General features: G+C 33.4%; 3 protein-coding genes across 8 annotated transcripts; 1 reads left to right on the forward strand and 2 right to left on the reverse strand.

Moving 5' to 3' along the window:
- Window positions 1–350: 350 nt before the first annotated feature.
- LOC125057165 lies at window positions 351–10,772 on the forward strand. 3 transcript variants are annotated; one of them, XM_047660663.1, is made up of 10 exons: window positions 351–466; window positions 3,774–3,927; window positions 4,409–4,578; window positions 4,874–5,065; window positions 5,351–5,487; window positions 6,186–6,440; window positions 6,874–7,005; window positions 7,967–8,068; window positions 9,044–9,216; window positions 9,501–10,772. In XM_047660663.1, exons 2-10 carry the CDS (start codon window positions 3,809–3,811, stop codon window positions 10,336–10,338), a joined length of 2,118 nt encoding a protein of 705 aa, XP_047516619.1. In that variant the 5' UTR covers window positions 351–466; window positions 3,774–3,808; the 3' UTR covers window positions 10,339–10,772. The 3 variants fall into 3 exon arrangements, with proteins under 3 accessions (XP_047516619.1, XP_047516618.1, XP_047516620.1); XM_047660662.1 differs by lacking the exon at window positions 351–466 and adding an exon at window positions 3,425–3,559; XM_047660664.1 differs by lacking the exon at window positions 351–466 and adding an exon at window positions 3,453–3,601.
- Window positions 10,444–15,350, reverse strand: LOC125057167. Of its 3 annotated transcripts, XM_047660671.1 has the most exons (6): window positions 15,200–15,350; window positions 14,569–14,730; window positions 12,500–12,672; window positions 12,062–12,164; window positions 11,509–11,696; window positions 10,444–10,871 (listed from the first exon to the last, which is right to left on the reverse strand). In XM_047660671.1, exons 1-6 carry the CDS (start codon window positions 15,329–15,331, stop codon window positions 10,781–10,783), a joined length of 849 nt encoding a protein of 282 aa, XP_047516627.1. In that variant the 5' UTR covers window positions 15,332–15,350; the 3' UTR covers window positions 10,444–10,780. The 3 variants fall into 3 exon arrangements, with proteins under 3 accessions (XP_047516627.1, XP_047516626.1, XP_047516625.1); XM_047660670.1 differs by lacking the exons at window positions 14,569–14,730; window positions 15,200–15,350 and adding an exon at window positions 13,465–13,681 and having other exon boundaries at window positions 11,509–11,693; XM_047660669.1 differs by lacking the exons at window positions 14,569–14,730; window positions 15,200–15,350 and adding an exon at window positions 13,465–13,678.
- Window positions 15,351–15,828: 478 nt separating this feature from the next.
- LOC125057005 lies at window positions 15,829–19,130 on the reverse strand. Of its 2 annotated transcripts, none has more exons than XM_047660390.1 (3): window positions 18,508–19,130; window positions 18,009–18,199; window positions 15,829–17,286 (listed from the first exon to the last, which is right to left on the reverse strand). In XM_047660390.1, the coding sequence occupies exons 2-3, from the start codon at window positions 18,172–18,174 to the stop codon at window positions 15,911–15,913; spliced, it is 1,542 nt and encodes a 513-aa protein (XP_047516346.1). In that variant the 5' UTR covers window positions 18,175–18,199; window positions 18,508–19,130; the 3' UTR covers window positions 15,829–15,910. The 2 variants fall into 2 exon arrangements, with proteins under 2 accessions (XP_047516346.1, XP_047516347.1); XM_047660391.1 differs by having other exon boundaries at window positions 18,009–18,227.
- Window positions 19,131–19,144: the final 14 nt, after the last annotated feature.

Here is a 19,144-nt window from a genome sequence, read left to right on the forward strand (position 1 = left end):
CTGGCTATAGAGAAACGGTTTCACAGTATACTAAATTGACGGTACTCTGTACAGTGGTCGCAGTGTATATCGGAACATACCCTTAATAGTTAAAATAAAATGTGTCCACAGTGACAGACTACTGACTAGTGACTACTATGAGAACGACCAGTGTACTGTATACCTAAATAGTAATTACTAAAAAGTAATTATTTTTTTAAGTAAGTAGTTTTTTAAATTTTAGAGGTAAGTATTTTTTAAATATCGTCGTTGTAAGTATACAACATAAATGTGGTTGGAAGTTGGAACATATTACTCAGATATAAGATATAGATACAGATACAAATTATTTGTACCGTTGTCGTTGACCTGGGACTTACTAAATACGAATTCTACCAGCTATGGTAACCGATGTACCTTCTGGCAAGTAAATATTTCTATCCACGTTTACAAGACCATTGAAAAGAGACGAGCGGAAGTCTAAAAGGTATTTATTGTTTAAATCAAATTAACTACTCTTACTACTACTAACTCCACACTGTTCAAATTTCAAACTTACTTCTCACTTCTCTGTGCTTATTCAAACCTACGGTTTGATCCAGCCAGTTTGATTAAATTACTTGAACGTCTATGGCGGCCATTATATACGTTTAGTATGCTCTAAAGTGCCCTGTAAACGATCAAATTTACTTGACAAATTTGTTTGTCAAACTTCACGTTTTCATCAAACAATAGCTTAAAGTTTAAACGATCAAACCAAATATCAAACAAATTTGTTAACTTTTTAGTAGATTCGGGTTTCTCCTTTCGTGACTTGACGTCGCCGTGCCGAGTGCTTACAATGAGTAATTCAGAAATCAGATGACGCATTTTTGTCCATATAACCTTTTGATTTTATTTTCCATAACATCGGCATATCACGATTAACAGATATTATGAAATGCAACGTAAATTCTTTGTTCGTAATATTGCCACTCATATCGTCACTGAGCGTAGCGTCCTCCATGATGTCAATACAACGAGTTAGGGATGTGAAAATTTTTTTATCGATTTTTTTAATAATCGATTTTTGAAGTGAAACTTCTTTATCGGGGTTGGAAAAAAATTTAGTGTAACATTTTTTCGTTACGCGTCACATTTTTCCGTTACGCGCCATCTTTTTATTTTAGTCGCATTATAAGAATGACCCTGTTCTAATAAGTGGAGGTTATTTTGTTTATTTATTTGTGTTTTTTTTTTTATAAATAAATTTATGTACTTTTGAACTTTTTTGTGTGTAGTTTTTGACAAATATATTTACGCTATATAAAGTGTAGGTCAGGAGGTAGCCAATTTAACTTTTTTTTTTTAATTTAAAGAAAACACTTTTTAACCGGATTAAAGTTATGTATTATTATAAATTTTGCAACTATTTAACATCCAACACCTTTTGTCTTCAGTCACCGTGACCACGCACGCGAAAAGTCGGATAAATTTAAAATTATGTTAAATAGTTGTAAATAAAAAAGTCATGTTTGACTCCACTCAATACCTTGTCCTACCGACCACGGTCGGTCGTAAAATTTTATTGCTTTAATAAGTACACTGTGTTGTAATAACAACTTTAAACAATTCGCGTAAGGTTGATTTTGCAATAATATATGCTTGTAACATATACTGTTATAGAAAGGGATAGAAAGAGTGTTTCGGGACACTTTCGAGCGTTACTTTTATTCGAGACTGTGCATCTTGGGTTTTTTGTATATCAATGGTTACGCGCCACCTTTTTCTTGTCCCTACCACGGTTGATCCGAAGAGATTCGAAGCCATTAGTAACAAAAATATATAATAACGATAACAATGATAGTAATAATTCTATTACAATTAATGAAATTCTGTAATAATTTTAGTAGTAATAAGGTAAAATGAAATAATTGTATTTGTATTCATGTCTATGATTATAAAAGCCTTTTGTTAAACTTTATCTAATTTAACTTTATTTAACCAATTTCTGTAAAGTTGCATATAGTAGATCATTTTTCGAAAATAAGGTCATAAAGAAGTTTCACTTCTTACGTGTGTACACCTAGTACATGCCCACATTTTTATATTTAAAATAATCGATTATTTTTTTATTGAAAATCAATCATAGTCGATTTTTCATCGGCCACCTCCCGACATTATGTCTGGTCTTTTCTACCCGGACCTTGAACTGTTAGGGATATTCTATATATATCGATGTTTACAATGAGATACACTGAATCCGATTCTTTGGAGGTGTATTGATATACTCGATGCATTGATGTTTTTTTGTAAAAGATCGAAAGGATGATAAAACCAGTTAATTTTATAAAAACTCAAGTTTGAATGGAACGCTATAATTTAAAAGTAAAATAAATTTATTCAGCAGGACAAGATTACATACAATTAAAAAGACAACAAAAATACTGCAATATACTACTGAAAAGGCATCACACAGGCATACACTCAGCATTTATCAAATTTCACCTAAAATCTATCAAAACGAGATTAAGTTTATTTCGATTTTGATTATTCTTAAACGTTAATTTGTGTTAATTTCTATTGTTTATTTTTCATTAACTAAATTTAAAATAAACAATAGATAAAAATATTTAGTTATTTATTTCAAAAATGAGGAAAAAATCGATTAATAAAAAAATCGATTTTTTGTGCAAAATGTCACATCCCTACTGAACGAGTGAGATCTTGTTTGACAAACACCGCCCGCCGCCGCGCCGTTCACGTTCAAACCTGTTTGTCAAACTCGACAGTCGACATCAATCCAGATTTTCATCAAATACGACAAACACGTAGATTGTTTGACAAACGCCTCACGGCCTCAAAGTTCAAACACAACAGTACACTATCAAATAATTTGATAAACAATTTGATCGTTTACAGGGCACTTTAGCAATTAGCACTCTCAGTATTGGATTTGCAATATGGAAGTCATACCTAGTTTGCGCTAGTCTCGACTCTGAATGTAAGAATCACTCATCAGTTGAACATCTCTGGTAATTCTTTCAACCAAAGCAACGGAGTCTTGCGGAACAATCAACAATGTCTCAAACTCCATTATTAATAACTTAATTATATATTTTAACTCTTAAATCAATACACACAAATACAAAATTAAAACGTATACTTAATAGCAGCCATATTGAAGGTGAAACATTTAAATTGACATTCGAAAGATTATGAATATGTAACTTGATTTTTTAATTATAAGCTAGGACCATAATGGCCATATACAGAAGATATCCACAGTTTTGGTGAACACTTTGCGTTCTGCTGCCAAGCCAAATGTTTGCTTTTTGGCTGTAACGGGAAACATTCCCGTCTGTATTTCGATATTTACGTGTACACTGTACACTGTACAGTACGTCATATTTTTTTTCCAGAATACATCAAACACCCAATAGCAAACAGCCGTGAAGTCTTTCCCTTTGACAATTAGCAAAATCAAAATAAAAACATTGTAGTTTCTGACTTCTGTAGTTAGTAATTGTGAATAATCATAATGTGATTGAGCTAGATAATTTCGTAATTAAATAGTGAAAATTTAAATGTTGTGTTTTAGGTAATTAGTTTGTTACTTGGTTGTGTAAAGTATAAAGCTCATGTAATATTATTTTCCATGTAATAATATAACTAACAAGGCTTATAATATAATAAGAGTTTCGTCGCCTAAATTAGTAATGTTTAATTTGTGATATCATCTTAAAATATTCCATTATGATTTAATCTAGAGATATGGTGGGTAGCAATAAATAACCTCCTGTTCTCTTACATAGGTAAACGTAATTGAAGCAGAAAAAATACCGAAAATATGGCTCAAACACCCCAGTTTGAAAATACGGAAAAAGATACGTTCCCTGAAATAAATCTGTCAGCAGTAGAAATACAACAGCAATATTTTGAGAATCTTCCAGATTGTGATTGGATAAAGTAAGATGTACTATTCTATTTTTAAAAAAACATGATCACTTTAAATAAAGTATATTACTTTATAGAATAAAGTAAAAACTAAGAAGAGTAAAATAGAAATGTAACGTAATATATTTTAATATATGCTTATAATAGAAACAAGTTTAAATTAATTGTATGATGAAATTTAAATGCAACATTTATGTTCTTCTACATACTCAAAATAATTAATTTTCAGTTGTAACTTACTCTTATTGTGTCTGAAATACCTTAATCACTATGTTTAAATAAAAAAACATTGAACCAATTTTATATAAAAAGATTAGAAAAATATGTTTTAGATTTATGAATCTTTAAACAATATAACTTTTAAACTTTTGTTTAATTATTATTAACCATTATAATAATATGTAACTAATACCATAACACTACCATAAAATTTTTTCAAGGTTTTTGTAATATATCCATAAATTGTTAAGTTGTTTAAACCATATATTTTCAGATATGATCGAGGAAATAGAAAACATCTTATGCAAAACATTGCATTTGCACTTTTTGGCACCCCAACTAAGGAAGGGAATTTATTAGAAAATTCTTCTGAAACTTTAGAAGGGTATACATCAAGGCAAAAAGAGCAGGTTCTTAATGTGTATAAGAAAATTTGTAATCAAAGTAAGTAAAAAAATAATCAAGATTTTAAAAAAGGTCCATAATTTATTATTATTTAAAAAAAGTTTAACAATTACAGTCATGGTGAAATGGCATAAAACTATAAAATAATATAGACATGGTTCAGATAATTTAGTTGTATTGAATAAATCCATAAAAATAATATTATTACCTATAAAATTTAGTGTCAAAAATAATAATTGAACTTAAAGTTTTGATGTTGACTATTGTAAAATTGTCCCTTGCTGGGTTTTAAAATGAAACAACCATGCTTATTAATAATAATTTTCATTTACAGCCAAATACAGTTTTAATAATGATGATCTTATGGTGTCTATACTGCTTATTGTGTGTGTTAAACCAAAACCACTAAAGCTATTACAATTTACACCATCAGACTATTGGGTTGACTTACATAACCGGACTGATGTGGATATGTGGTGTACAGCTGTTTTTAAAGTGAGAAAATGCATCCCAACTACAGTTAATTGTAAGTTTATAATCTGTAAAAAATATTTCTAAGAATGGAATGACCCCTGCCAAATGCCTAGGACAATATAGCAAAACAACCAGTATTCATAACTTTTTCCATACATCAAGTTAATGTTGGGATAAAATTCAGTCACTACTAAGCAGTAGGTATATTACCGTTTGTCAAAAAAGTATCTTAATTGTCTTTGGATCCTATGGAAATATGAATTTCTTTGGAGTTGACCATTTAGTAAATCACCATTAAAAATAAAAGGCGACTACATATGTATTAAAAAAATTTCAGCAAAACCATGCAGAATTTACATAGATGAAAATGCGAGGGTATACCAAGATTGGCAATCAGTTTTAACGGATAACATGTTTCCGAAATGTGTGATAGTTGCTCCGCAAAATGGGCAGTATCAAGGAGTTATTATTGAGGTACATGACTACAAAATATTTTAAAACAAAAAATAAATATAAAAGAGTTCTTTATTTAAAATATTATATATGATCATAGAATTAATCATCTCGTGAAATGGCCAAAATAGTTACATTATTGCCCGTTAGGGGCGCTGGTTAAACTTAGTTGTTTAGACGCGGTACAGATCGCGTACGTATCATAAACCGATGACATATAGGTTAGAGTCTGGCTAATGAAAGAATACAAAAAAGCGCGGCAAATAAAAAAAAATAGTATGATATCCCGAAAAGTTTGATATATTTTCTGGATTAAACTTACTTGATACTTGATTTTATTTTATTATTTTTTACATTGATAGTAACTGTATTTCTATGAAATTAAACATTTACGCATTTAGTCTTTTACTATTGATACTACAAATGATTAGCATTGCATGGAAAACTCTTCGGAAAAAATATATAATAGAAATAAAAATGAGTAATTGCATGAAGTATCAAGACAATAAATCATACTAACTTAAGAAATTCAATGACATTCTGTGTTGCCATCCGAAAGTTTTCAAATAATTCAATTATCTTCTTTCATTAGCCATCTAAAAATTAGATGTATCATTCTATACATGTCATCCGCATCTAATTTTAATGTTATATTCGCTTAAGATTTAAAATTCGTGTATTTATCGAATTATAGGTTAGATAATAATGATAACTTATAGGAAGAAAAAATCGTTGCTGTTAAATTAACAGTAACGCCTTCACCGGCATTAGGCCTCAAGTGTCGAGTGCTAAGCTCCGTTGATACAGTTAATACTGTGGCCTCGTTGGGAGCAGTTGGTGTTTTGGGAGTGGCAGCCTTCACTCCAGTGGGGCCAGCAGTGCTGGCAGGAGCTGCTGTGGCCACAGTTGCAACTGGGTTGTATGGTATAGTGCGCTCCTCGTTTCATCTTCGTGACCGGAGAGTGCATGAGCAGGTATGCAACTTTGTTCGTAAGTGTTAGGCGAACAAATTATCTTTTTTTATTGTAGGCCACTATTTTCATCATAGTCTGGCTCTTATATATTATATACCAATAGGTTATCTAAGTTTGAGAGCGTTCAGTAAGTTTTTGTTCCTTTTGTAAAACGTTACGATGCGGGGCGGGGATTGAATTACGCGTTATTGTTAATATTAGGTACTGTACACCATACAATTGTATCTTTTAGATATAAATAGTCACTCGGTCGTCACGAAACATTTTACTTTTTGGTACATAAAAACGTTACGGCGCGTTACATTTTGTCAAGAATCTCCAAAAATTGCGTGACGTAATACTTGAACGCTCCCTTTTTCGATTTGAAATTTTTGTTTTAAATGTGTAATAAATATGGTATATTATATTCCTTGATATTTAAATCCTTATACAGAGCATAGGTATAACAAACTCGGAGGCGCGTGGCAGCTGGCTGAACATAGCGGCAAGTGGTGTGGGACTTGGGAGTGGGTTAGCTAGTACTCTCTTATCTCGCTCTGCCGCTGCCGGAACGAATCTTACCAAAGTAATTATATTAAACATATATAATCAGGTTGACAGATCAAAACAGTTACTGTTTGCAATTTTCCGCTTTGGAGTATGTGCGGATGTAGTTAATTCTACTTTGCTACGCGTGATTTCATTTAAACACATTGTTTTTAAATATTAAGTATCAAAATAAACTGTCGTACTATAATGACGTAACAGTCGTCATCATAAAAAGGTCATCCGTTCAGCAACCTCAAATCGACGGTTCTCTTTCCGCACAGAATCCAACAATTGATGGCGTTATTATACACATCTCATCAATACATTCACGTTTACTAAAACAATATAAAAATGTATTTTTTTTGTAATTAAACTTCATTGAACTGAGGTAAAACGACAAAACATAATAAACCTTATAAACGTAGATAGAGTATAGAACTAGATGAGCTTCTAAAATAACAATAATAACTAAAGAGAGAAGGCATTAACGTGAAATACTTAAGTGCGAGCGAAACAAAGTATCAGTTTTTCTGTCTCTATTTGTGTATCGGGTTTTATTGTTTACCACCGAGTCCTTGGTGGTAAACAAGTTTTCACCGCTTACTGATAAATCTGTGAACCCCAAGTCAAACCCATATTTTAAGACTTTATCCTTATAAGAGATGTATTTAAAGTGTCATTCATGGTAAATTGTTGCATAATTGGCTGTAAAAGCTATATTGAACGTAAAGAACCAAACATAACCTTTCATCGGTAAGTAGCTTATTTCGTCACGACTCAGTAACTTTGTTCAAGAATTATTCATTCGAATGTGTATTAATTTTAATAATAAGCAATCTTGAATGAATTAAAACTGTAAATACGACATATTATGTCGATCATTCGCTATCTCACACGCTGTACGCTGATGCCTGGTCTATACCATAGTCGGTCTACGTTTATAAACCTTCAGTGTTTATTGCCTAGGAACTGTCAAACATTTTAAAAATATATTCCAGACTGGTGAAGTGTTAGCTGCATCTGTGGAGGTGTTGCGACGCGCCAATTTGATATCTGGCGGTGCAGGAGTTCTCAACAGTCTCGTACATTTGATAATTAAGGTAGGAAGTCTGAACACTAAGTATAAATTATAATTGTAATTTATGCTGGAAACAAACATAGATATTATTAAAAAGAGTCATATTAATTAACTATTAGTATTATTATTAGCTATTTTCATTCGTTGATTTAGCCTATGGCTGCGTGAAAAGTGTGACTAGCGTTTGATGATTTTATTCCTAGCGCGCGGAAAATACTTTTTAAAAAAATATCCGAGCCACGGAAAGTTGCACATATATGGCCTCAGCAACTCCATCCTCTATTTTGCTTTGTTATTTTCTTTCTTCTTCTTAGATTATATTCGCGTACGCTATGGTATCTACTTCTTGAATTCAAAAAGTCCCTTTCATCCTTTTGGGAGTTGTGTGCTCCCATATTGCGGGCTACTTCTACTTCTTCCATTCAAAAAGTCCCTTTCATCCCTTTGGGAGTTGTGTGCTCCCATATTGCGGGCTACTTCTACTTCTTCCATTCAAAAAGTCCCTTTCATCCCTTTGGGAGTTGTGTGCTCCCATATTGCGAGCTACTTCTACTTCTTCCATTCAAAAAGTCCCTTTCATCCCTTTGGGAGTTGTGTGCTCCCATATTGCGGGCTACTTCTACTTCTTCCATTCAAAAAGTCCCTTTCATCCCTTTGGGAGTTGTGTGCTCCCATATTGCGGGCTACTTCTACTTCTTCCATTCAAAAAGTCCCTTTCATCCCTTTGGGAGTTGTGTGCTAACATATTGCGGGCTACTCGATTTTGAGGAATTTGCATAGTTTTTAAGATCTCATGTCATTTTCACACTTTTGTCCTGTTTTTAACATGTGATGTTTGAGAGCATAAAAAAAATAAAATAAAAATATGTGTATGTAGTTAAAATTAAATTAACGATCGAACTAATCATTCGCTGCATTACACTTTATACCTGCTGTATTTAAATTTATAAAAATAGTTTACTTTGATAAATTTATAACTTAATCTAAATCTTTTCAGTACAAGAAGCATGGCGAGAAAGCGACAAAACTAGAGTTGTTCCAATTCTCAGCTTCCATGTTGTTCTTCTTCCAAGCCGCGATGTCCAACCGCACAGCGCAAAACATCATCGAAGATGCGCAAGCCAATACTATCAACGAATATCGGGCGACACTCAGAAGTAACAGACACAGGTGACAATATTTTTTGTCTATTCATAGATATTCTTAAATATTTCTGAGCTGTTATTTCCAACCACAAAATTTTTTAATTAAAAATCTTATCTATACAAATAAGTTATTACATATTATCTTTAAATATTTTTTTTATAATTTTGTTTGCGCTTTCTCTTCTGTGTACAAATTTATTACTTAATAAATGCAGCTTTGACTACAATCCGTAGTATCACGTTAGCTCGTAGTGTTTAATACTAGGAAACCAAAAAACCTTAAACACAACACCTACATTGACATTTCAGAAAAGTATTCGACAAATTAAGCGCGGAATCACGCCGTGTATCGGGCGCCATACAGGGCAACACTGAGGTCATTTGCGGGATCAAAAACATTGCGAACAAAGATCAATATTTCGCCGACGTTTTGAGAATCAACAAAGACATAAACCAGCACAAATTGAGAATATCTATGACTGCCGATGGTCGGGTCAACTTGAACGCTGCGCACACGTTTGAGCCGTCCCAATTGTACGGCCTGGGGAAGGACGGGAGATCTCAGCTCTTCTCGACTTTAGGTCCAGCTAAGGTCAACACACCAAACGTTCCCACTAAAGTTGTTCCGTCGTCAGCGGGGGTTCAAATATTCGATAACAAGGAAGAAGAGACATCGACACCGGTGGGTATACGCCCAGAAGAAGTTCTACGGATCGGGATCCACTTAGTTCGTGTCAGCGCGTCCGGAGCAGAAAATATAGCGTCTCTTCTAGAAAATTTAAGCAAAGATATCTACGATGCGCTGATGACGGTCGCTTTGAATGTCTTGTCGAATCTCGTCCCGACGGAAATCGCTAAGCTGAAATTGATAAGTCCAGAAGAAGACTTGATTCAACAAATTGTGAATTTTGTCTTCAATTATTTGAAGCATCAAAGACCGATGGGCGAATCCCGCGAAGACGACAACGGGATAGTCATTATTTTAAAGGACTTCTTTCAAAATGGCGTTTTGAGGAAAGAAACGATTATGCGTTTGAAGGATAATCTAATGGAGTATATTGATGAGGAGTTGGAAAAGAGAAGAAACCGGTTCCCGAATAAAAATCAAATCATTTGTCCTCGCTGTGAAGGGGTAAGGTATGCATAGTTTTGTTCTTTATGCTGTATTGGATCAATTTAAAACGCATAATAAATTTTTCTTAGTTTTTTGAGTATCACATTAGGGTATTAGGGGAAAATAGTATTTACAAAATAAAAAGCAAATTGTATATTTACCAAAAATAAAATAGGATAAGATTTAGAATTCGACTTAAATAAGTGCAGCATTGTGATAAACATTATATATTATTATCTATTTTATAATATATTCACTATTTAGAGAGATTTAACGAAACACAAGTTTTCGTTGTAAAAATCAAATTAATAATGATATTGAAATTTTATAGCACTGTGTATTCATCAAAGCATATCAAATTTATATACAAATATATACACTATTTTACTATGAAATTAGGAATTTATTTATTACAAAGCTTTTAAGTCTATTGTCCAAATTATTTTAATAAAAATTTAATTAATAAATCTGTTTTTCATTGTAGATAAGGCTCAATTGTTATATCCTTCTTAGTTTCTTCGAGAGACATCGGTGGATTGTATTCGAAAAATTTTGCTATGAAAAACCTGTAACATAAACGTAGCAAAAAATAATAATGAAATAAAAAATAGCAAATTAAGTTTCGTGCATTGCTTTGTCTAGAACAGGTTGGCCTAGTGGATTCAGCGAGCATTTCTAATCCGTAAGGTTGCAGGTTCGATCGCCGGCGGTGCACCTATGGACTTTCTATGTGTATACGGTGATGGAAAGCATCGTGAGGAAAGTGGCATGTCTCAAATCCGAAAATCCATTACATATGTGAGACAGAAGGCTGATCACCTTGCCCTTAAAATAAAAACGTTTATAGGAACTGATGCAATCTGAGACCATATTGGGTATACCATACCGCCACTGGATACATTGCTTTATTTAATCTCAATTGCGATGGCGAAGATATTGCATCATGCCATAGATTATAGAAATTGCGCGCCATATTGAAAATTATATTAATCGAAATTCCTTGAAACTATTTTAACAGTATTTTTAGAAGCTCGTAAAAGAATCTACTATTAAGTAACTCTTGCTTATGGCTATTATTTTCGATTGCGACCAGTCTACTAGGCGCTTTAGGAAAAACAATACGAACTAAAAACACCTGGGTAAAAGCACGCTTGTATTGCGCTACAAAAGCTACTGTTATTAATGTCTAAATATCACTCATACCAAACTAATATCTCAATAGTAATAAGGATCGCGGCAGAAATAGTTTGCGCTGCCACTTTGAAAGGCTCGGTTGACCCCCGGAGTAGAGCTGCCAAAATGGCGTCGCTCGCGTCTGACGCTATCTCCAATGCTGTCACCAGTAGCGCTGGCGCTGCCAACCATCGCGCGCCGCGTCGGTGCCAAGACTGCTGTATTTTTTTATATTCAATGAGGTGTACTTAAAATATATGTCATAGAAGTAAACGCATACGGCGTAGTGGAGGGGTACTTTTAAAGAACATGAATAATTATAAAAAATATTAAGAATTAGCGTATGATTTAGAGGTTGAACGATGCGAAAATAATAATTTGAAACATACGCTATGCAATGAAGGCATGGCGCATTAAAAAAAGTTCCTTTTGGTCTACGTTGGATGGGGGATCATTTCTATCTGAAATTTCACTTATTTTACCAAAACATCGCAGCTCATTTACACAAGTAAAGTTAGTACAAGTTCCTTACAAGCTAAGGAATGTACCTAGTAAATATGTACTAAAATTCGTGACATTTTACCTTTGACATAACAGCAACTAGCAAAAGTAAAGATGTAAAAGCGGTTATAACTGCACTCAACTTTCCGTAGCCCATCAATAGCCGTATTGTAGGTTTTGTTATTCTGTAATCAAAATATAGTTTATACTTGGCAAAATTTGGAACGTCTCGTTCCCAATTTCTTTTGAAAAAGACCCAATTTTTCTTCGTCCCTAAGTGAAATGCATAATTTTATTGTATAACTTAAACTCCTATTATTATGAAAGTAAAATAAATACATCAAGTAAATAATAGTGCGTAATAAACCTGAAAGATCAACTAACGTTGTAATATACATTTAAATTTCGTTAGGAGTTCGTTAGCAAGTTCTTTTTAATAAACAATAGAGGTCGGTATATTAATTTTTCATAAATATGTATATACACGAATATAATCATAGAATATTCTTTCTTGACCTACCGTCTAGCAAAGCTGACGTTATTCAACCGTTGGGCGACATCTTCATCATCTAGTTCTAATTCCACAGGTTGAGAGGCGAAGGCACAAGCAGACATTGACACTCCAAGTAGCGCTACAAGCAACGCTCTTAGCCTCACTCGGACTCCCTGAGAAGTCTCCCGGGTTGCGTTTTGCTAATAAAATACATATTACCTAAATTATATATATTATATATGTATTTTTTTAATAAGATTTTTATTCGTGCTTGCCTTAGAAATTTAACCGTGTCCTCCATGTACGGTTTAAGCACTCGCCCGGTACCGCACAACCCTCCCAAAGGCCGAGAACAAATTTAAATTAAATTAAAACTTGCCCTCGAACCGGGAATCGAACCCGGTACCCCTCACCTAGCTGCCACTAAAATTATATTTATAAACGAGGGAGAAGAAAACGTCCATAAAAACAAAAACAGTTTAATTTAAGCTATTTTAACTATGATGGAAGTATGTAAACTGTGTGTATATTTCATTAGTCAACAATATACATATATTTATCATGGGATGGTTAATAGACACACGGCTGATGTTAACCGTTTTGATGAGGTTATATCTCATAATAACTTAAAAGTTCCGTGGATAGATCTCGTAATAGACTCTATACCATCCACGTCACTCCAATATTACAATTAATAGATAATTCCCATTAAAGTGTGTTATGGGGAAAAACATTTTCAAGCTGGCGCGACTTGAAGCCTACCAATTTTTTCCAAAGAACGGTCTAACGGTCAGAATCAAATCATACACAGTATATATTTAATGATATATATATATTATATTTAATTTTTTTCATCGTTACTAAGAGACGTGTATTAGTATTGTAAATAGTAAATATATTTTAATCAAATCAAAGGTGAAAAGCGTGCATGCTTGCCAAATATACTATTTTGCTAAATATAATATACTAGGGCTGAAGGTGACATTACTTACATTAGACAGATTTTCGTGTTTCATTCGTAGTTGTTCAATAAGGGCGTTGCTTTCTGTTTCCATGATGTACAACGCACAGTTTAGAGGGTTTACGTGATGCACTACATTGGTTTTTTTAAAGGCAGATGAGTTTGAAAAAAATTACAGCATTTCGGTTGTGAATAGATATCATTTTTGACAGCTGTCTACTTTAGACATGATTCATGAAATGAAGAGGTCGTATATCATCATTCGCATTTTCTTTAAATCATAATAATAATAAATTACGGTACGGTTTTAATTATTGAATTATGTCCGTAACTTTGATTAATTATTAATACTTCGATCATTATTTTATAGAAGACATTAGATAATTTATCAGAATTCTGTGTCTAACATATTATGTTGAATTTTTGTTATTTTTTCGCTTTTGTGCAAGTGTTCTTTGCGTAAATATAAAAATAAAACTACGTGGGTACTACCGGGGTTTGAACGTGCGACTTTAGAGTAGATGACTCTTTCACGTCACTGTTAGACCCAAAAACTATTTTTAATTACTGTCAACGATATAAAATATAAATTTTTCACTTTTACAAATGCATAATCTACAAATATAGTACCTACCTGCTTAACTGCTTTTATTTTAAATAAAAGGCTCAGGAAAATATTTAATTAATTGTATATTTGCATTTTTCCTGGTTAGATCAACATAATTTCAAAGATCGCAGATACATAAATACTGTCTGAAAACACAAAACTCTTGAAGCCAGTTAAAAGTCATAACGAAGATAGCGGTCAATTTATTACCCAGAATACCGAACGACCGCAACTTCATTTGTTTCAGAAATAAAAATACATTGGCTATTTTAAGGGACACTGCTATGAGTTGGCCAGCCAAGTGAGGAAGAAGTAGTCCAGGGTTTTCCTAAAACAAGGATTATGTTGTTGATTGTACCAATATAATACAGAAGTGAACTATTTTGTCGACGCCAATACCAAAACTACAAAATTGTAATTCGGAAATAGTTTCCATCTGAAACATTAAAATATGTTTTTAGATATCGAAGGTATCATTGATTGGTCTAACGTCTTTCCAGTTGGCCATGATAAATTGTGATTACTTACGGTGAAGCATCCCATTAAAAGGCACACGTACTGGATTAATCCAATAGATGAAACTATAACTTTTATGTCATGAACGATCATCGCATCACGAAAATTGAGACTCAGTTTTCCATCAACTTGTATCTCTCCAAAGTGCTTCTTCAAATCATGGATGCTGATAATCTAAAACATGCTTTTATTAAAATTCTTTGATATGCTAAAGCTAGGGATCACGCAAATTCTACCGACTTGTGTTTATTTGTAATATGTCTGTATTTTATATTACAATGCTAGTGGCAGTTGCAACGAAGATTACTGCAAAAAACGACTGTCAAGTGGTCTATGTAGAAAAATCGACGAGTCGTAGAATAAACGACAGGTTGTATAGCATCCTATTGATATGACTAGTAATACATGCGTTACCAGAATTGTGATGAAAGAAGTAAAAAGACGTTGGTGCATATAGTTTTAAGAGCACAGTCCTACAAATCGTCTACTCTTACAATTGCCGACTTATTTAGCGAACACCATACTAGAAAAGTCTCTAAGCTTTTGGGTAAGTTACGTGCAACTTTTCTTCATACATCGCCAATAGTTGTATGAAAATAGAGATGTCAATGCGAGCGGGTAATGTGAGTCATTATTGTCTTACCAAACCAAGAACACCATAGAAATATGTATACAAAATACTAGCTGAGAACGTCGGGTGCTGACAAAACAACCTGGTGTGTTTGAAATATGGTTTTAGAAAAGGTGATAAAATTGTATGAAAAGGTAACTTCATAATAATGTAGACATGTCAAAGAAATGTTGGCACGTTATATTGTTAATATGTGTCAGTCTGTGGCTATATACCCTACTCTATTTCTACTATTCTACTCTATACCTACTTTCTAGCCTATAATGGGCAATAAGTGGTATTTAAATGAATCATTTACGGTCTCAATAATAAACTAAATCCAGATTTTTTTTTAATCATTGTGAATCAATCCTTGAACGAAGATTCCCTTATTAGGTTAAGTTTTGTGTTGTACAATAAAATGTTTTATTTTATACCAACGAAAACGGAGACTGCTGTTTTTATCAGGTTTTAGTATAACGGTTAAAATCTGAAGTATTTACTTCATTACTACGTAATATTTATTGAAAATAAAACTATAAAGGAAGCAGATTATAAACTCTTTCTAGTTAGATATAAATAGTATGTTCTTTAACACTATATTAAAGCCCAGCATATTGCCAGAGATATGAAAATGTCGATTTGAAATCATAACGCAAAGGTTGTACTTTATACGTTTAATACTAACACAATATATTATAAGCCAATTTGGAAACATGAAACCTTAAATAAAATAAAAAGTAACTAATTATAAATGCTATCGATAATGTAGATATTGTCACAATACACGTCATCTCTCAAGAAAGTCGAACATTGGCTCATAAAAGTATCTTTGATGGCAATATTTGGGTTTTCTCTTTTGCATCCTGTCGACAAAAGTTGAGTCAAAAATGGGTGATAGCACATCGGAGCTGCAACGAAAGCTCCGTCGAAGCTTACAGATAGATGATTAGACATTTTCCCATGCTTAGCCAGTTTTTTAAACTCAGTTATTTTCATCGGCGTAGCTGGATTGATAGGAGCCAAGGCTGGATAAGATGGGCCAACATCGTCTGATACTAGGAAGTCGTAAAATATCATCACTTGAGGAAAATCAATCGGTATTAGTCGACCTGGACTTTTTATTTTCATGTCAGCTGGCCCAACAAAACTTGCATGACTTTTATTAGCTTTGTCCTCAGTCAAGTTTAATGTTGATACTTGAATTATTTCTGTAGAGATAATTGGCGTTGCCTCGGTGACTGAAGTGTTTTTATCGGTAATATTACTTGCATCAGACGCATTATTAAGTGGTAGTTCTTCCATAATTTCCCGTTTATTTCTATGTGTTCTAACGAGCGGAGTCCTATCAAGAAGTTTTATATCCGGGGACACATCCAGATTGAAAAAAGAGCTTGTTTGGTTCATTAAGTTGTGTATTACATTGAAAAACAAGGAAAATATTTCGTTATCGTCATCGCGTTTCATGGAGTTAAATATATCCATGTATTTGTCCGTTTCTATACCTTCGTTATGCTGTTTCAATATTGCTTCAATTTTATTATTGACATCTTGTCGATTGTTATAAAGGTTATTAAATGTGTCAAGATCTATTCCAATACCCCCAGTTTGCCAGACCGAGAGAATCCTTGCATAAAACGGCAGATACATCGACGGAATGCTCTTCCACTTGTATCTTAACGGTGTCTTTGCCATAAATTTACCGAGAGTCATTATAGTTATATTGACGTTTTGATACCTTCTTTGGAAGTCTCTAATCTCTCTTCTGTTACTTTGTTCCACAATTACGTTAAGCGTTCCAGGTATTGCAGGGAGTCGCTTGAATAGCCTAGGTCTCTTTCCATTTTGCGCAAAGTCATCAACAAGAAAATAAACATTGAATCGTAGCGATGGGTACTGTACGGCCATCGCTGAGAGGTATTCGGAATAGATTGTAAGAGGAATGTAGGATCCCTTTTGTACTACGTGGTGGTAATAAACATCGCTCGCTGGTTTTGAGTTGTTGCACTTGAATACGACGACTGGTTGACGTCTATAGGCCACATATATTCCCAAACTATAGAATACGAGGAATGATACTGCAAACACTATAATGGTCATCCAACAGGCAGACATACACTCTGAAATAACAAATGAATAGGAATAATTATAATACATTGGGCGCCTAACTATACATCGGTTTTATTTATCAAGTCATTCTTATAAATATATCTACTAGCTGACCCAGCAAACGTTATTTTGCCATGTATTTCTAGGAAACATTTTTTTAGTTCAAAAATAATATATATCTATATATCAATAGTATAATAAAAAAATAGGGGTTGGTCGTAGAGGGGTGACAATTAAGGGTTGTAACTTGTATGTATTTTTGTATGCTGTATCATAAAAAAATAAAAACAAAAGGTTTTGTTTAAAAAATAAATATAAAAATTTAGGGGTGGGAACACCCTTAACATTTAGGGGGATGAAAAATAGATGTTGTCCGATTCTCAGACTTACTGAATATGCATAAAAAATTGCATAAGAATCGTTAGAGCCGTTTCGGAGGAGTATGGGAACGAACATTGTGACACGAGAATTCCATATTAGATAATTAGATTAGATTCTATGCGCGCATTTAACATTCGCTCGAATGGTGAAGGAAAACATCGTGAGGAAACCGACATGGCGACAAAAAGTCGACGGCGTGTGTCAGGCACTGGAGGCTGATCACCTACTTGCCTATTACATTGACAAATGATCATGCAACAGATACAGAAATCAGAAGCCCAGACCTAAAGAGATTGTAGGGCCACTGATTTATTTATTATTATGACTATGCTTAAATTAAAAAAAAAATTACCTGGCCAACGGTTAAGCCACGATGGCTTCGGAGTGCGACTTGCAGTCCAGCCAGTAGTCACAACACTTGGAGGCTGTTGAAGTTTTGTGTCTCCACCACCATCTGCTGCTTCCACTTTTAGCAAGGGATACTGTTCATCGCGATTGACCCTCGGGTCGTGCTCCATCCCAAAGTTCGCTTTCTCTGTGTAACTAAAAAAAATGTGTGTGCCATAACCTCCTGGGAATAGGGCAGGCATCTGCGGCTATTAAAGTTGTCTCTCACTCGAAACAATTGTTGTATTCAGGAATCGAACTCAGTATAGTGTCATGCGAAGTACCACACTTTAGGCATAGTAAATGAATATTAGTGGTGGAAGAGCTTAATCTATTAACGTTTTTTATTAAATAATAACTGTTAGAAACTAGGTTAGTTACCTATGTCCAAATGCACTAGTTTTACAGTGTTACAGATGACGATGTGTTTGCTACCAAATATTATTTTCAATACATTATCTTACCTAGATCTTTCGTCGCGTTTCAAGAGAAACTTATATTCCACACTTTATTATTGTAAATTTACAAAATTTGTACGAAGTTCTTAGTGACATGAAATTTTGTTTCCGATTTTAAACAAACGGGTGTCAAATTGTTTTTTTTAATAAATCCTTTTTGTTCATTTTTACCACTCATGCCAACTAACGCCTCCGTGGCTATGGTTGATAAATTTTTTTCAAACCTTTCAAATAGACTACCTTTTGGAAAAATATTGGATACAAGATTGACTTTCATGCTTAAAAAGAAAATTATTACTGTAACAAGTCAACAAATGTGTCTGCGCGTGTGGGGTCCCTATCTCAATCTCAATACGTTTCCAATATTCGGCCTCATAATAATGATATATTTTAGTTATAAAGATTTTATTTATTAAGAATTTAAATCTATTAGTATGAAACTTAGTTCGAAGAAGTCAGCTGTTCATTTTCATATGGGAATACTGAAAGGGTTTTTATATATTCGTCTCAGCAAAAGTTTCTTCAGTATTTTGTGAGTTGGTACATATTAGCACAATACGTCTGGTGTTTCTTTATTATGAAAAGATTACTCATACTTTTCAAAAACATGTTAAAACGTGAGGCGAATGCATAGTTGAATCAA

Source organism: Pieris napi, chromosome 16 (genome assembly GCF_905475465.1).
Source record: "Pieris napi chromosome 16, ilPieNapi1.2, whole genome shotgun sequence".
Lineage (NCBI taxonomy): Eukaryota > Metazoa > Arthropoda > Insecta > Lepidoptera > Pieridae > Pieris > Pieris napi.

Excerpts from the sequence above, each read along its gene's own strand:
- LOC125057165 (XM_047660663.1), top strand. The coding sequence starts at position 3,809 with ATGGCTCAAACACCCCAGTTTGAAAATACGGAAAAAGATACGTTCCCT. Across the intron at positions 4,579-4,873 it reads TAAGAAAATTTGTAATCAAA|CCAAATACAGTTTTAATAAT; the intron begins GTAAGTAAAAAA and ends TTTCATTTACAG. Across the intron at positions 8,069-9,043 it reads TCGTACATTTGATAATTAAG|TACAAGAAGCATGGCGAGAA; the intron begins GTAGGAAGTCTG and ends AAATCTTTTCAG.
- LOC125057167 (XM_047660671.1), bottom strand. The coding sequence starts at position 15,331 with ATGAAGTTACCTTTTCATACAATTTTATCACCTTTTCTAAAACCATAT. Across the intron at positions 12,673-14,568 it reads TTTTAATGGGATGCTTCACC|CAAAACGCAACCCGGGAGAC; the intron begins GTAAGTAATCAC and ends GTATTTTATTAG. Across the intron at positions 11,697-12,061 it reads TAGTTGCTGTTATGTCAAAG|CAGTCTTGGCACCGACGCGG; the intron begins GTAAAATGTCAC and ends AAAAAAATACAG.
- LOC125057005 (XM_047660390.1), bottom strand. The coding sequence starts at position 18,174 with ATGGAGCACGACCCGAGGGTCAATCGCGATGAACAGTATCCCTTGCTA. Across the intron at positions 17,287-18,008 it reads GTGGCTTAACCGTTGGCCAG|AGTGTATGTCTGCCTGTTGG; the intron begins GTAATTTTTTTT and ends TTGTTATTTCAG.